Here is a 14,841-nt window from a genome sequence, read left to right on the forward strand (position 1 = left end):
TGGGTGCCAACCTGGATGCCAGCAGTTACTGGCCTTGTGCCTTGGCTACATTGTTTAATCTCTCTAAGCCTCTGTTCTGTCATCTGTCAAAGGGGGACAATAGGGTGGTTGTGAAAATTTGATGAACTAGGGCATGTACATCCTTAGCACAGGGGAAACATCAACCGTTGTTACAGTGTTATCTGTCACCCGAGGGTGACCTCTTTTCTGGCATCAAGGTGACTTCTTGCCTATACTCCTGTTAAGTTGGACCTTGTTAGTCCTTTGAAGTGCCACTTTGGATGTGTGCGGGTTTTTGTCTCACCACCTCCTCCAGGAAGCCCCCCTGGATATGCATGTCCTTTTTCCCCTTTGTTTCTGTCTCTGTATCCCTCCTGACCTTCTTCTGCTCGGTTGTTCTTCATTTCTGGTCTTAGCTGAAAATAGAGTCCTGACCCCATGCTCACCTTCTACCCAGGCTGGCCCCGCCCCCTTGACTTCCCTGTGTGGTAGGCTCAGGCTGGCCCCGCCCCCTTGACTTCCCTGTGTGGTAGGCTCTAAAGCATAGATTATCCCTAAACAAGGGCGATCTGAAACCCTTAGGGGGTCCCCATGGCCTCCCTTTGGCTCAGGACAGTTCCCTGTGGCTGGCCAGCCACTCAAACCTGTTGTTTTCCCAGTTCAGCCCAGGCTGAGTCTGAGCTGGGCCTGATTTTTCCCTCGGCGTGGACAGTGGACATCATGATCCTGCTGCTGGGGCAGGGGAAGGGGCTGCCTGTGGGTAAGAGGAAGTTGCCAGGAGAGAATCAAGGGTCTGTGGGAAGCCCAGAGATTCCTGCCTTTTCCCCAAATGACCCTCCCCTGTGTTTTTTCTGTCCTGTAGACACTACCCCAAGCAGTCATTCACCATGGTGGCCGACACCCCGGAAAACCTCCGTCTCAAGCAACAGAGCGAGCTCCAGAGTCAGGTGAGCGGGAGGGGCCGGTGCTGGGGAGAAAGGGCTGTTGTAACCCCTGCATTTGGCAAGGTCTCTTCCCCCTTGGGTTACTCAGCAACGCCAAGGTGCTAAAATCCTAGCACTTGCCTTGTCTCCTTGCTCCCACCCCTGCCCCCAGTTACTTCATATTTCCTGGCTTTATCAAAGGAGTGGGGAGAGCATGCCCCGCCTTCCTACCTAAAGTGGGTTGGAAAGGTGTAGGTGTCTGATTTTTTCTACTCTGGGAAATGTCACGTGGGACCCTGAAGCCCACCTCCTCCAGGCAGCTGTTCCCCTTTACCCCCTCTCTACTCAATCCCACCCTCTAAAGAGGGAACTCACCTCTCCAGGCTCATGCCAGTCTGAGGTTACACAGCCCACCCTCCGTAGCCATGTCCCCAAACCTCCTACTCCCTTCAGAGGGCAGACTGCGAAGGGAGCCTTAGCCTGGGTCGCTTGTCTGCCTTTGTCTCCTTGGGCCTGATTTTCCTGAGCACCTGCTGTGTGGGGAGTGGTGTGCGCCATGCAGTAAGAGAGGATTGTTCCCACTTTGTGGAGGAGGAAATAGATGCTGAAGGCTGAATGCTGGTTTGTCTAACTCTTGAGACTTGTGTTCTTTCTGGTTCTCTGCCCAGCTCCCTAAGGAGAACTATATCGTGATAATAGACCTGATAGTCCCCTATGCTGGTGAGAACGTTTGTAGCTTAGCAAGTGCTTTGAATTACTTTACCTCATTTATCCTTGACCTTACTCTGGGAGTCAGATAAGGGAACCAAAGCTGAGAAAGGCATCAGCCTTTGCCTGTGGACATACACAGTAAGTGAAGTTTTAGTATCCGGCCTCTAGTTTTTTTCACTCTGGAGTACAGTGACCTTGACCCTGTGCAGCCCGTGGGGGGCCCACATTGATGGGGAGCAAGTGGGGGAAGCTGACAGCAGCTCACATCTGCCAGCCCGGCCCCCACCCCCACTGTGGTGAAAGCTGCACTTACTAGGGGACGTGGTGAGGACACCAGACCTCTGCCAGCTGAGGAGGGCCAGGTGGCCCAGCCGGCAGGAAGAGGTGTTGAGATAGCCCTCGGGCCTGGGCTTGGTCTGCACAGGGAAGATTCTGACCAGACCCTAGCCAGGCCCCAACTACTGCCCCAGACTCTCCATCTTATAGGGAGCCTAGTGGGGCCAGAGGTGAAGGGGACATCATAGGGCAGGCAGGCCAAGACATCGTGGGGCGACCTCTATTCAACCCATAGCTTGAGAGGGGCAGTCAGAGCCCCGAGTGGTAGAAGCTTCATCAGAGGGACCTGGAAGAAGAGGCGTGGGAGGGGTCAGTGGATCTTTGGGAAGGTGCGGGTCCACAGGTATGGAAGTGTGTGCACACGCTTAGGTAGAGGCAAGGGACACACACACACATACACACACACGCCCATACTCTCGGGAGGAGAAATTTGAACTGGACTAATTCCCTCAGCCTTTGTTGGTCCCACAAAAGCTTGGCTGCAGCTCTTTTTGCCCCTGGAACCTGATCCCTGAGGGGTGCCCTCTGTCCCCCAGGGGCCCTCTGGGTCATCAGCTGGGTTTCTGGGCGTCTGACTCTCAGGCAGGCTGGGGAAATCATGAGAATAGCAGTCACTCTCCATTAGGTCCTCACTGAGGGCCAGGCCTGGCCCTCATTTAATCCTCACAACCAGCTGATGAAGGCGGGACTCTTGTAATCCCCACTGGATAGATGGGGACACTGAGATTTAGAGAGGCCACTTGCCCAGGTACCGGTTTCAAGCCCTTTGCTGTTAGCAGTTCTGCGGCCTACTGGGGTCCCCAGCCCCATGCTCTTAATTCACAGGATGCACCAGTCACCAGAGGGGACTGGGAGGGCTTGTTAGAATGCAGGTTCCTAGGACCCACCCAAGGGAATTCTGGGTGGAGCCTAGGAATCTGCGTTTTGACTGCCCTGGTGATTCTGATGGTGGATTTTGGCCCCACAGACATAACTTTGAGAGGCTTGGAGCTGGGCTGGGGGCAGGGAGGGAGGGAGGTGGAACTGAGGGACCCGATCTCATCCTTTTCTGCTGTGAGAGATGTGAGCCCTGGGAGTCAGGGCTTTGCACTGAGAGCATAGCTCTAATCTCCTATAGTTGGGCTCCTCGGGGGCTGGGGGGGGAGGTAGGCAGAGCATGGAGACAGAACCTGCCCTCTGCAGCCTGGTTCTGTCTCCCCTCCACCTCCCCTAGCTGTGTGGTCTGAGCCTGACCATTTGCCTTTCATGGCTTTTTTTGTTTGTTTTTAACTCTAGTAAAATGGGACAGCAAAAACCCAGTTGTCTAGAGGTCGGGGGCTGGGCCTGTTGGTCTGGGGTTTGGAAGGGCTGAGTTGGCCTGACCGAGGATGGTGACAGGTTCTGGTTCCTGTGGCCGCCGTGGGGGGTAGGGCTGGCTCTAGCTGCCTGTGGCTGGCAGGAAGGGAAGTGGGAGCCTCCTCTGCCTACCCTGCCCCACCCCACCAGAGTGTCAGCTGCTCTCTTTCCAGGGCCCCTTCCTGGGCCTGCAGCAGTGTGTCTCAACCCTACTCAGTCTTTGGGAAGCTGCCTGTGCTATTTCAACTTTATTTGTTTTTCCATCTCCAGATTGGTTCCCCAAGTAGTACTTTGGGTGTCTGGGACACCTGGAGCCTCTCCTGCGGGGGAGGTAACCACAGAGCTGACCAGAAATGACCCTCTGGGTGGTCCTGCCCAGGCCTGGCTGAGGCAGAGAACTGGCATCTGGGCCCTAGCACCCCCACCCCCACCCCAACCCCGCAGCTCTCCCACCCCCCACCCCATGCTGAGTAGATGCAGCATCTTTGGGGTGGGGCTGAGCTGAGGGTGTCTGTGCAGCCCCCTGAGCCCAGGCAGAAATATGAGGAGAATGTCTCTTTCTTTTTCCCCTCACTGTCCCATGTCTTCAGGTGCTTTGCAATCCCAGCACAGCATAGGACTTGTCACATGGGACAGGAGAGCTCCATGGCTGCCCTGGGGCAGGTTCCTGCTCTCTTATCTTGGATCCTGGGACCTGCAGACAGCATACCTATCCTGTGTGACTCTTAACCTGAGCTGGCTGGCCAAAGGTTGAATCCTGGATCTGCCACTGTTAGCTGTGTGACCTGGGGCAAGTTATTTAAACTCTCTGAGCCTGAGTGCCTTCGTCTGTAAAATCGGAATACCTCTCTCTCTCCAAAGGTTGCGAGGATGTTAGATTAGATACATCAGGCATTTAGAACAGCTCCTGGCATCGAGTCAGCACTCAGTAAATGTTTGCTATTACCATTCTCCTGGAAAGGAGAGGAGAGGGAAGGGAAGGGAAGGGAAGTTGGACATAATGAAGTTGAAGCATAGACACAATGACCCGATGATTGCTTCCAGCACTGACCTTTGTCACTAGCTCTCCTCCTCATCTGTATGTGTCTAAATTTCAAACCTGATTTGTTGTTGTTGTTAGAAGTGGGTGGGTTACATTGTATGTGGGCTCCGCATATCATGGGGCACCTAATAAGTGAAAATCGTTGGTATTGTATTTTTTCAATACATTTTAAAAAAATCAGGATCTTTCCTCTTTTGTTGGGCAACAAGGCAGTTCTTTTCCAAACTGTGCTGCCTGTCTAGAGATTTTTGTGTCTGCATTCGATTCATTCATCATTTACCCCCCAAAAAACATTTATTTGTACCTACTATTTGCTGGGATAAGTGATGAACAAGACAGATCCTGGGAGAATGTTTAATAAATCTACATCGAAAAAGTGGAGTTTCATGGGCGGTGGTTGTTTGGGCTTGAGGAGCCTCAGGCATCAGTGTTGGCTGGATCTTGGGAGTTTGCAGGACGAGAGGCCCAGGCGCTTCCCAGGCATGGAGTTATTCAGCCACAGCACTGAGTTGCACCCTGACCCTACCAACAACTGGGTCGAGTGACCTTGGGCAGGTCCTTTGCCTCCTCAGTGACCCCCATCACATCCTGGCCATCCCAGATGAGGGCGGACATTCCTGATTGGGTAATGAGACCTGATGGAGGGACTTCAGTCAGGTCCCTCCCACATACCTCACTCCCCACTTTATACCTGTCACCCAATCCAGTACCAAACAGCCTCTCAGAATCTCTCCCACCTCGATTCTCCAGTCAGGACCTGCAGGTGCTTAAAAATATTCACAAACTCCAGAGCTGGGAGGGCTTTTAGAGATCAGCTAGCCAGTCCCTCTCAGGGGACCTAGACATGGGGACTGACTTGCCTAGGGACACACAATAAAGTGGTGTTGAGCCCCGGCCTGTGTCTTTTCTTCATCCTCACTCCATCTCACACCCGCCCTCTCTGGGCGCCTGTGCCAGAAGTGAAGTGAATTATCCTTCCCCAGCAGGGAGGGAGAGGTAATTCCTGAGCCTGGGAACCCACTGATGTCATCACCGTGTTGCCATGGTAATTATTCCCCTGGATTAGGGGCCTGACCCTTGCCAGGCCAGGAAGTAGAGGAAGGAGTGGGGGACTGGCATTTGTTCAGCACTTTAACGTTGACAAAGCACTTTCACAACTCCTCTTATCAGTATGTGGTGAGCCTTGCCGTGCGCTCCATGCTGTGATAGCTGCTTTAGAGCCACTGTCTGTAATCTGCACCATTGATTGGAATGGGTGGTTTTATGATCCCTGTTTTACAGATTTGTAAACTGAGGCCCAATAGGTGAAGTCATTTGCCCAAGATTGTTCAGCACTCGGGAGTCGGAGCCTGTGTTAGTATCAGCTCCCTCTGGCTCTTCGCCCATGCTTGGTGATAGGAAGCCCCCTCCCAATGATTCCTATGATAGCTCTTTTACAAGTGAGAAAACCAAGGCTTAAGGCCTTGGATTTGGGGCTTCTGTATCTGAAGCTACATTTTTCTGACTCTTAAGTGCCTTACCTGCCCTGATGCCCCTTTTCCAGAGGGTGCCTCTCCATCCCCAGCACTAAGAGTCACCATGCTGGCCCAGGATGGGCTGCTGCTGGGTAGTTCTGGGCTGGTACCTGTGTTCCTTATGTTAACTTCTGGTCTGATGGGAACTAGCATGTCCAGGCCTTTGTTTTTACTCTGGATCAAAACAAAGGAGTCTCTGGAACCTTTTAGGATGAAGCCCATGGATGGATGAGCTGGGGCTCCAGGGGACAAACAAGGACCCCAAGGTGTGCAGAGGAGCTGACAGGTGGGGCCATGGCTGTGTACGTGTGTGTTGTCGGTTGGGTCATAGTGAAGTTCAGTACTGTGGCTGGGTGATTCCATCCATGCCTGGGAGCTGCCTGGGTTTGTCATCCTGGAAACTCCCAAGGCCCTGAGCCTCATGTCCTGGGCTGACCTGCTTCCAGGACCGTGCAGCCCCCCGCTGGAGGAAATCCAGGCAGCTGGTGGGGCTTGGAACAGCTGGCTGCTGAGGTGGACAGTGAAGTCTCTGGAAGCCACGGAACGGTGCTCTGTCCATGGGCATTTCAGCTTCGAATCTGTGCTTTAAACCTCCCAGGGTGGGGGGTACAAGCTTATCCTCATTTTTCAGTTCCTTTGGTGTATGAGAAGTCCTTTCTGCTGTCTGACTTGAGTATCTCTAGTACTCGATTGTCCATAGAATTCCCAGAAGAGGGAGGCAGGTAGGGTTCTTCTCCGGAACTTGGAACCCTGTTCTGAAGTATTGTCTGACCCCTACCAATTTTGTCCCTTCCTGTGGTGTTGACCTCAGAAACTAGCCTGGCAGGCTCCAGGAAGCTGCCGGGGCCTGTCAAAGGCCCATTGATTAAGTCTTCCGAGTGGCTGTCTCCCCGCCCTCATTTCCAGGCACCAACTTTGTCTCTTGGCACAGCCCTCATTCAGCTGGTAGCTTAAAAACTCCCCCAGGCTCTTGATGAGTAGGGCCATATCCTGGCTAGGGTGAGGGCTCGGGCAGGATTTGGAACTCTGGAAAGAGCCTTCTTCCTATAGCTTTCAGGCACAATGGGCTGGCAGTGCAGGGTCAGGGGTCAGGCAGATGAGGCCCGGCAGAAGAGACTGCATCTTGGTGGCTCTGGACATTTGCTGCAGCTCAGTTTCCTTCTCTGTAACACGGAGCTAATAATAGTACACGGTAAGATTTAAATGAGATGGTTCGCGTAAAGCACTTGGCACTCCGAATACAATGAAGACGTATTAATGGATTAGCATTATTAGCCGAACACTTTTTGGTTAAGGCTTCTGCTTTGAGTTGTGGGGTGGGGATGGTTGTCACTACAGGGGGATTTCTGGTCAGGATCTCTCTCCTGGCTGGTTGCTTTCTCAGAGGTGGGCACAGGCTGGGGCCCTGTCTGCTTCCCCTAGCTTGACTCTCACCTGTCTCCCCGCATTGGTCCTCCAGGTGCGCTATAAGGAAGAGTTTGAGAAGAACAAGGGCAAAGGCTTCAGCGTGGTGGCAGACACACCCGAACTCCAGAGAATCAAGAAGACCCAGGACCAGATCAGTAATGTAAGATCCTCTGCCTCCATGGTACCCACACTGACCTACTGCCCTTCCTTTTCGTTCCCTCCCTGCCAGGCAGGCTGGCATGAAGGAGGCACCTGGGTGGGCCTGGCTGATGGCTGCCTGAGCAGAGGGAAGAGGTTGGGGTTCCCAGATGCCTTTTCTCTGTGCCCCCCCAGACTCTCCCTTTGCTACCTTCTGCCCACGTAGCATTTCTTCCTTCAAAGGACTATAATTTGGGGGCTGTTGCAGGGAGGGCCTGTGTGCTCCATCACCCCCTAACTCTCTTTGAAATTTTGTGGGGTTTTTTCCCCCTGGCTGTGGTAGGTGTTAGGGTCCAGGCTAGCTGTTTTGTCTGAGCACAAAGGTCAAAACTGGGTGGTAGGTGTGGGGAGGGGCCAGCCTCCCCCTTGTCTGCGTTTGGGTGCTGACATTGCAGTCATTTCCGCCCTCCTTCAACTTCCTCCCCCACCTTGGCTTGCTCTTCCTTCCTGTGTAAAAACCCTTGCCGGCTTTGCCTGCTGGCCCCACCCCCTTATCTGGGCCCTCCTGGGCCCAGGATGGTCAGCAGTGTTTGACTGGCAGGGCTAGGTGTGGAGAGTGGGTGGTAGATCAATGGGCCCCCTGGGACCTGTGGCCAGGGCACAGGCCTCAGTTTCCTGCTTGGCCAAGCCACAGACTAGCAGCCTGTGTGGCTCTGGGCTTGTGGGGAGGCTGCCTAGTGGGCTTTGGGCATGTGGGGGTGGGGTGCTGCTGTGAGCCACAGCGTGGAACATGGGCTGCAGACCCGTGCACAGGATCTTGAGGCACAGAGCTGCAGGGAGTACCCAGCCAGCTGGGCCAGGAGGTCCTACAAATGAAGGACTAGGCAAGCAGTTTCCTTCATGTCTGGAATGGGAAGGGGTCAGTGAATTGCCCAGTGTTGTGCTGGGCTGAAGGACTGGGGTTTCAGGTAGCCCAACCAGCATCCACCTCTAGGCTCCCCATCCCTCTGCCCGACCTCCTTGGCAGGACACTCCTTCTATAGGTTAGCTGGGCTGTGCTTAGAGGACTTCAGCAGTGGCTCAGGTGGCTTTCGGAAGCCAGGACCCAAGCCAGAAGAACCAACCATGCCCAAGACTATGGCTTTCAAACTTGGACTGCCACCCACAATATGAGATACATTTCATACTGTGACCCACCAATCAGGCCTGCTTAGTTGGAGAGAAAACAGAATTGAAACTTTAATGGAAGAGTCCTTACTATTGGAGGGCACTCAGATATTTCTTTTCTATTTTATTTTGTAAAGATGCTGGTTGCAGACTTAACTGGATGGGTTTCACAACTGGGTTGTTGACCTGCAGTTTGAAATTTGTGGCTTGAGGAAATGGAGGGCTTCTCTTGGGCTAGGAGGGCATGCTTTCCAGGACTCTAACACCACCCCACGGGAGGGGGGGGGAGCCTGTCTCAGTTGCTTCTTTATGAGCCAGGGTCCGGCCAAAAGGTAACGAAGAGGGAAAGGTCTGTGTCTTGGAGCTCAGCACAAGGAAAAGGGGAAAGAAAGAAGGCTGAAGGAAGCCTTGGGTAATGGGGAAAAGCTGGACTGGCTCACAAAGCTGGAATCTTCACTCTCCAGCCTCTGTGGCTTTTCATTATGAAGATTCTTGTCTGTTATCGTTGATGCTTGCTCCCCATCTACCACCCCAACCCCCCAACACATTCACTCATTGCTTCCAGCCTGTGGGTTTGGGGTGGGGAGAGACAAGCAAGCCCAGTCATCCCTGCCTCCCTTTCTGGAAGGCTTCCAGAATATGGCACCCAGCGTATGGCACCTGCTCCCTCCCCTTCTCTGTTCTCCCCGCCAGTTATTGGAGGTGTTACTTACTGTCTGAGGAGTCCTGGTAACAGAGCTTGCTGTGGCCAAGACATCCATACCTAAGGAGATAACCATCTTATCATTAACCGCAGGGCTGCAATTAGCTGATTGTCCTCTGTTCTGAGGTGGGGGAGGTGACTTGAACCTGACCTGGTTCTGCTTTTGCAGCTTTAGCTGGAACGTGTGAGGTGTGACCGCAAAGCTGGAAGACTCTTGGTTTTAATGAATGCAATTAGAGTATGTCAGATGTGGGCCTCCCAACAACTGTAGAGAATCACTGGGGAAGGTTTATTGAAAATGCAGGCTTATAGGCTTCCTTCCTCCCTGGGCTGTCTCAATTAGCATGTCTGGGAGTGTGGCCCAGGAACCAGCATTTTAAACACATTTCCTGGGTTGCTGTGGCGCTCACTCAAGTTTGAGAATCATGACCTGAGTCTGAAAAAGCTTCACCAAGCCCTAAGTCAGAGGGTGCCAGGCCTGGCCACATCCCACAACTCCAAGAGAAATTTAAACTATACTTAGAGCCATTATTAACTTGTCCCACCTCCAGAAAAGTTTTGGGAAAGATGGTATTTAGAGCCACACCTTTTGTTTTGAATCGAAAATAGTGTTCCTGTATATAGCTTGTCCCTCAGTTGCCAGGTTAGCACCCAATGACTCTTAGCTGTTTCTAGAGATCAGACCATCTTATAAAGAGAGGAAAATTTGCCTCCTTGGAGGAATATGCTGCAGACTAGAGGGCCTACCAGTGAGAGCATTTAAAAAACAAGTGTCTGGTCTCCCTAGGTGGTGTTTAAATGCTTTGGATGTGTGCAGTCTGTCATCCGTCCTGCTGAGAGGCAAGATGGTGAGGTGGGAAGAGCCAGTGAGAGGAGAATCCTAGCTTTTATCATGCAAGGGCTGGGCAGGGTTCGCTGAGCCTCGGTTTCCTCATCTGTAAAAATGGGGACCATAGGCGCCCTACGTTGGAAGGTGGTTGTGAGGAAAATGTCACATAGTTAGCATTTGATCAATATTGTCCATTATTATTACTTGAAAGGCAGACCTGTTTGCTTTCTACATTGTGGCTAAAGAAGGGACATGGAGTAAAGTATAGTTGAAAAGTTGGGCCATTATCTAGTACGGATAATGTGTGGAAAATTTTGAGGCAAGATACTAGTATGTTATACATTTCTGGTGAGTAATTGTGTCTTATTAAAAGCATCTAAAGGGTTGAGAGGCCATGGCTTGCTGCTATGGGCTGAAGGTGGAATCCTGGCCTTTGGTTATAAGCGCTAATGGCTGTAAAGGTTGGGAAACTTTCATTGCTGAGGCCCCTTTGTGGGAGCCACTGCCTTCTAGTAGAGAAGCTATGTTTCTATTTACCTATATATTATATTTACGTATATATTGATTTTCTGTATATCATTTTGTGTCCTTTAACTTTTTCTGTGAAATGTAACACCCAGTAACCCATACAGTCAACACTTCTGTGTGTGTACTCACCATGCAAGAAACAGCATGTTACTGCATCCCTGTCAGAGTGTTAAAAACATCTCTCCTGTAATGAGCATCTATCATATATTTAACTTAATTATGAGGAACTAGCTGGAGGATGGAGGACAGGCAGAGGCGATGCCTCGTCAGTGGAAGAAAATGCTGGCTACACAACTGGTTAATGGCCTTCAAGACCAGAAACCCATAAAAGTTGGAGATATCCTTGCTACAGGCAGAAATCCTTTGCATTTCTATCAGTCAAAAATAATTAGCAGCTTATATCCCAGAGGTTAGCTTCAGTCTTTATAGAGTCTGGGCCTACTCAGTAGTAAATAGGGACGTCAAACAAAATTCCAGCCCCAGAGTCAAGTGACAAGGAGGCTGGTTTGTTGGGCAACCCTGTGGCTTAATTTTTAAAACTACATTATTCATTATAATTTTAATATGTAACTATATTTCTAAATGCTGGTTTCATTTTAACTGATATTGTACACATAGCGTGTGTTCTTTTAGATCTTGCTTCCTTTGGGCAACGTAGGGTTTAAAGATTCATCTACGTGTTTGTAGCTATAGCTCATCCTTTTTCATTGCTGGATAGTTTTCCGTTTTGTGCTTATACAATATTGTATGGATTCTGGTATAGACAGACATTTGGATTGTTTCCATGTATATGGACATCTTCGTGTATATTTCCTAGCATTAGTGTAGATGGAATTGCTGGGTTTTAGAGTGTACATTCTTTCAACCTTACCAGATAATGCCAAACAATTTTCCAAGCAGCTGTACTGATTTACTCTCCTGCCAGCAGTAATGAAAGTTCCCATTGCTCTATATCCTTAGACTGACTGGTTCGTCTTAACCATTTTGATCGTGTAGTGGTATCTCATTGTGGTTTTAACTCACGTTTCTCTGAGATTGAGCACAGATTTCCATTTGTTTAAAAAACAAAATAGTTTTAGTCTGTAATAGGGAGCAGTATTAGGTGTTGGTTGAGAACGAAGGATATAATGTTAGAACTGAATTCTGACTTACCCATTCCTTAACCATCTCTTGAGCCTCGGTTTCCCCATCTGTAAAATGGGGATGATAATGATACGTTTCTGGAGCTGGCTGAGAAAAGGAAATGAATAAAGCATATAAGGGAACAAAATAGGCCCTCAACAAATGGGAGACGTTACAAAAAGAGACCCTGGCAAGTGAGTTGATTATTCCATTCAAAGCCTGATGTTCCCTCATTAGCCGTGATGTAGAATCATGTGAGAGCAACGTGTGGAGTCAGACCTTTGTTTTTCGCCACAATCAGGAAAGCAGGGGTTTCAGAGAAAAGGGAACATCAACTAGCAGCGAAAGTATGTTTGTTTTTTTAACTTTGGAATGGACCCTCTACTAGTCCTCCTGCATGTCTGGCCAGCAGAGGCCTGGATGTATGGGGAGGGCCCTTAGGCCTGGGCCCTTCAACCCACATGCGCTTGGATGTCATGAGCACCGTGAGAGCGTGGCATCCTTCCATGGGGCCCCAGGACAGTTCTTAAGCTGGGGATCTGCTGGCATTCCTGGGCTTATGGTGAGCCCCATTCAGGGCTTTTAGGAGATCAGAACTTAGCTGAGCTTGGAGCAGGGATCAGCCAAGCCCTTGGAGTCTGGAAAACGTTTCTGCTCCTTTCAGATGTGCCAACACCCTTGAATGCGCCTATTTGCTTCTCAAACTATTAGGTGAGTCAGCAAAATAATAAGACAGTTTCCTCATTTGCTGGGGAAGGGAGGAAGAGGAAGTTGAGAGTACTATTGTAACATTTTATCCAGGTGGGCCCAAGCAGAAGGGAGTTGCAGCCTCACTCTTTTCTGTTCATTACCCCCTCTGTGCTCGGTCTCCTGAGTTCACATGCCTGGCGTCCTCTTCTCTCAAAGTTAGGGTGACCTTCTGATTATCACCCCTTTGAGAGTGAAAGGGGTGCTATTTGTATTTATTCCAGAACAGAAGACATGAATCAGGGCTAGGGGCAGACTTGGGTATGTGGTCACCCTGCTCCACGCCTGCCCTTAGGAAGGGCCCATCCAGCCTCAGCCCTTACTGAATAATGAAAGCTCTATTTTGGGAAATCATTTAACTTCTGAGCCTCATTACCCTTTTTTGTTTTGTCTTTTTGTTTTGTTTTGTTTTGTTTTTAGTTTTTAGCTGAGCCATCCTGCTACCTGTTGGCAGCTCAGCGGCTGCTCAGCTCGGGCTGGACTCGAACCGCTGTTGCTCAGAGCTCAAACTCTTGAGCGAGCTCTTAACCAACTGAGCCACTCGGCCAGCCCTCATTACCCTTTTTTGTAAAGTGGCAATTAAGGTATACCTGTCTGACTTACTTTTGGGGGTGAGTATTATCAGGGCCAAGGAAGATAATATGCAAAGGGCGTTTATGAACATAATGTGAAGAGCTGAGCAAATGTGAAGGTTATTAATGTTAATAATAACAAGTGGTACCTACATCAGTGGGGAGAGGGTTCTTTCGTATTCAGACTGCCCCTATGCCATCCACCTGGTTCAGCTGGCCTTAATTTTATATATGTTTATCCATGCGTAATGGTTTTTAAGGAGCAAGATCAATTCCACCAGCTTTGTGAAACACACGTGTGTCCATACTTGCTTTCAGCTCTAGAGTTTGGTTAGGTTGCTAGAGCTGGTGGGAGCCTCAGGACCACCTGGGAGCAGATGGTACCATGGCATCATTTACAGATGAGAAAACAGGCCTAGAGGGGAAGGGACTCCCCCAAGGTCACATGAGTATGTGAAGGACTCGTGACATCCCAGGGGTGAGGCATGGGAGAGACGCTGCAGCCCGTGATGAAGGGCTGAGCCTGTAGGACACTGAGAGGGGATAGCACCAGGCCTTGGCTGTGACCAGATGTATCCTCTACCTCAGGGCTCTCTGTTACCCCTCCACTAATGCAGGTAGTCACACCCACAAAAAGGGGTTATGCCCAGGGTAGCTGGGCCCCCAGCATCAGGGATACCTGTCCCCCTGACCCATCTACTGTCACTTTCAGGGCCCGTACAGGACTCTGTACGCCTTCACATATGTACTTCCCGTCCCCTGGTCAGGCCTCTTTTCATTAACAGAAAGTAAACACGGGAAGCTGAACTTTCCCACCCTCAGGACAAAAGTCGGAAGGTCATTTGCCTTGTGAGCCTAGAGGCCTCAGGAGGGGTATCTCCTCTCCTTATCTGCCCCCCCTACCCCCCCACCCCCCCGCCCTTGGACAGGGGTCACTGACGGAGTGGGCCTGGAGGAAAACTTATCCTTTTTTTTATTTTTATTTTTATTGGGGAACAGTATGTTTTTCCAGGACCCATCAGCTCCAAAGTCAAGTAGTTGTTTCAATCTAGTTGTGGAGGGTGCAGCTCAACGGCCCATGTTGGGATCAAACCAGCAACCTTGGTGTTGTGAGTACCGCGCTCTAATCAACTGAGGTAACTGGCCGCCCCGGAAACTCACCTTTTGCCCTTGCCGTAAGCCACTGGCCCTGGGTCTTGAGCACTTCATTCCTGGGTGCTCTTCTGAGTGGGGGTTGGGAGATCTGATGGGTTTTCAGTCTGGCCAGGGATGGCTGGGACAGGCTCAGTCTGTTTTGCCATTTGGGTATTGCTTCCTACTTGGGCATGAAGGGAAGGAGCAGGGAGAGAAGGGGGCCCAAACCCCTAAGTAAGGCTCTCTCTGCCTCCAGACTGGAGCCATGCTGGGCTTTGCTGCTGCCTGGCCTGTCCTCCCATCCCAGGCTGCAAGTGAGGAACCGTCATTAAGCCAGCACAAGGGTGCAGGTGTTCTGTAGGCCACACCCTCAGACCTTTGGCTCAGCTACTAATATGTAAACACTGCCTGGCCCAGTGTTAACTCTTGCCCTCCCTGCAAAGCAGATGCCCAGGACATGGAGAAAAGGCAGCAGAGGAAGTGGGAGTGGATGGCCAAAGGGGGCTGCCCGGGCTGGACAGCTCCTGTCAGGCCTCCACCAGAGGTTCCCAGGCACAGGATCATGGGTTCCTTCTGCTCCAGGAGACAGGGCAGGCTTTGCCCCACTCCTTACGCTGTCCCTCCTCCCTCTCT

General features: G+C 51.0%; 1 protein-coding gene across 4 annotated transcripts in view; it reads left to right on the forward strand.

Moving 5' to 3' along the window:
* Positions 1–14,841, forward strand: part of LASP1 (LIM and SH3 protein 1) — a 37,319-nt gene that overhangs the window by 16,170 nt on the left and 6,308 nt on the right. For 3 of the 4 annotated variants that reach the window (XM_019638768.1, XM_019638767.1, XM_019638769.1), the window contains exons 3-4: positions 863–947; positions 7,321–7,428. In XM_019638768.1, the coding sequence (XP_019494313.1) occupies positions 863–947; positions 7,321–7,428 (193 nt within the window). The remainder of the gene's footprint in view (positions 1–862; positions 948–7,320; positions 7,429–14,841) is intronic. The other variant, XM_019638770.1, reaches the window with a different exon arrangement.

Source organism: Hipposideros armiger, unplaced genomic scaffold (genome assembly GCF_001890085.2).
Source record: "Hipposideros armiger isolate ML-2016 unplaced genomic scaffold, ASM189008v1 scaffold_40, whole genome shotgun sequence".
NCBI classification, from domain to species: domain Eukaryota; kingdom Metazoa; phylum Chordata; class Mammalia; order Chiroptera; family Hipposideridae; genus Hipposideros; species Hipposideros armiger.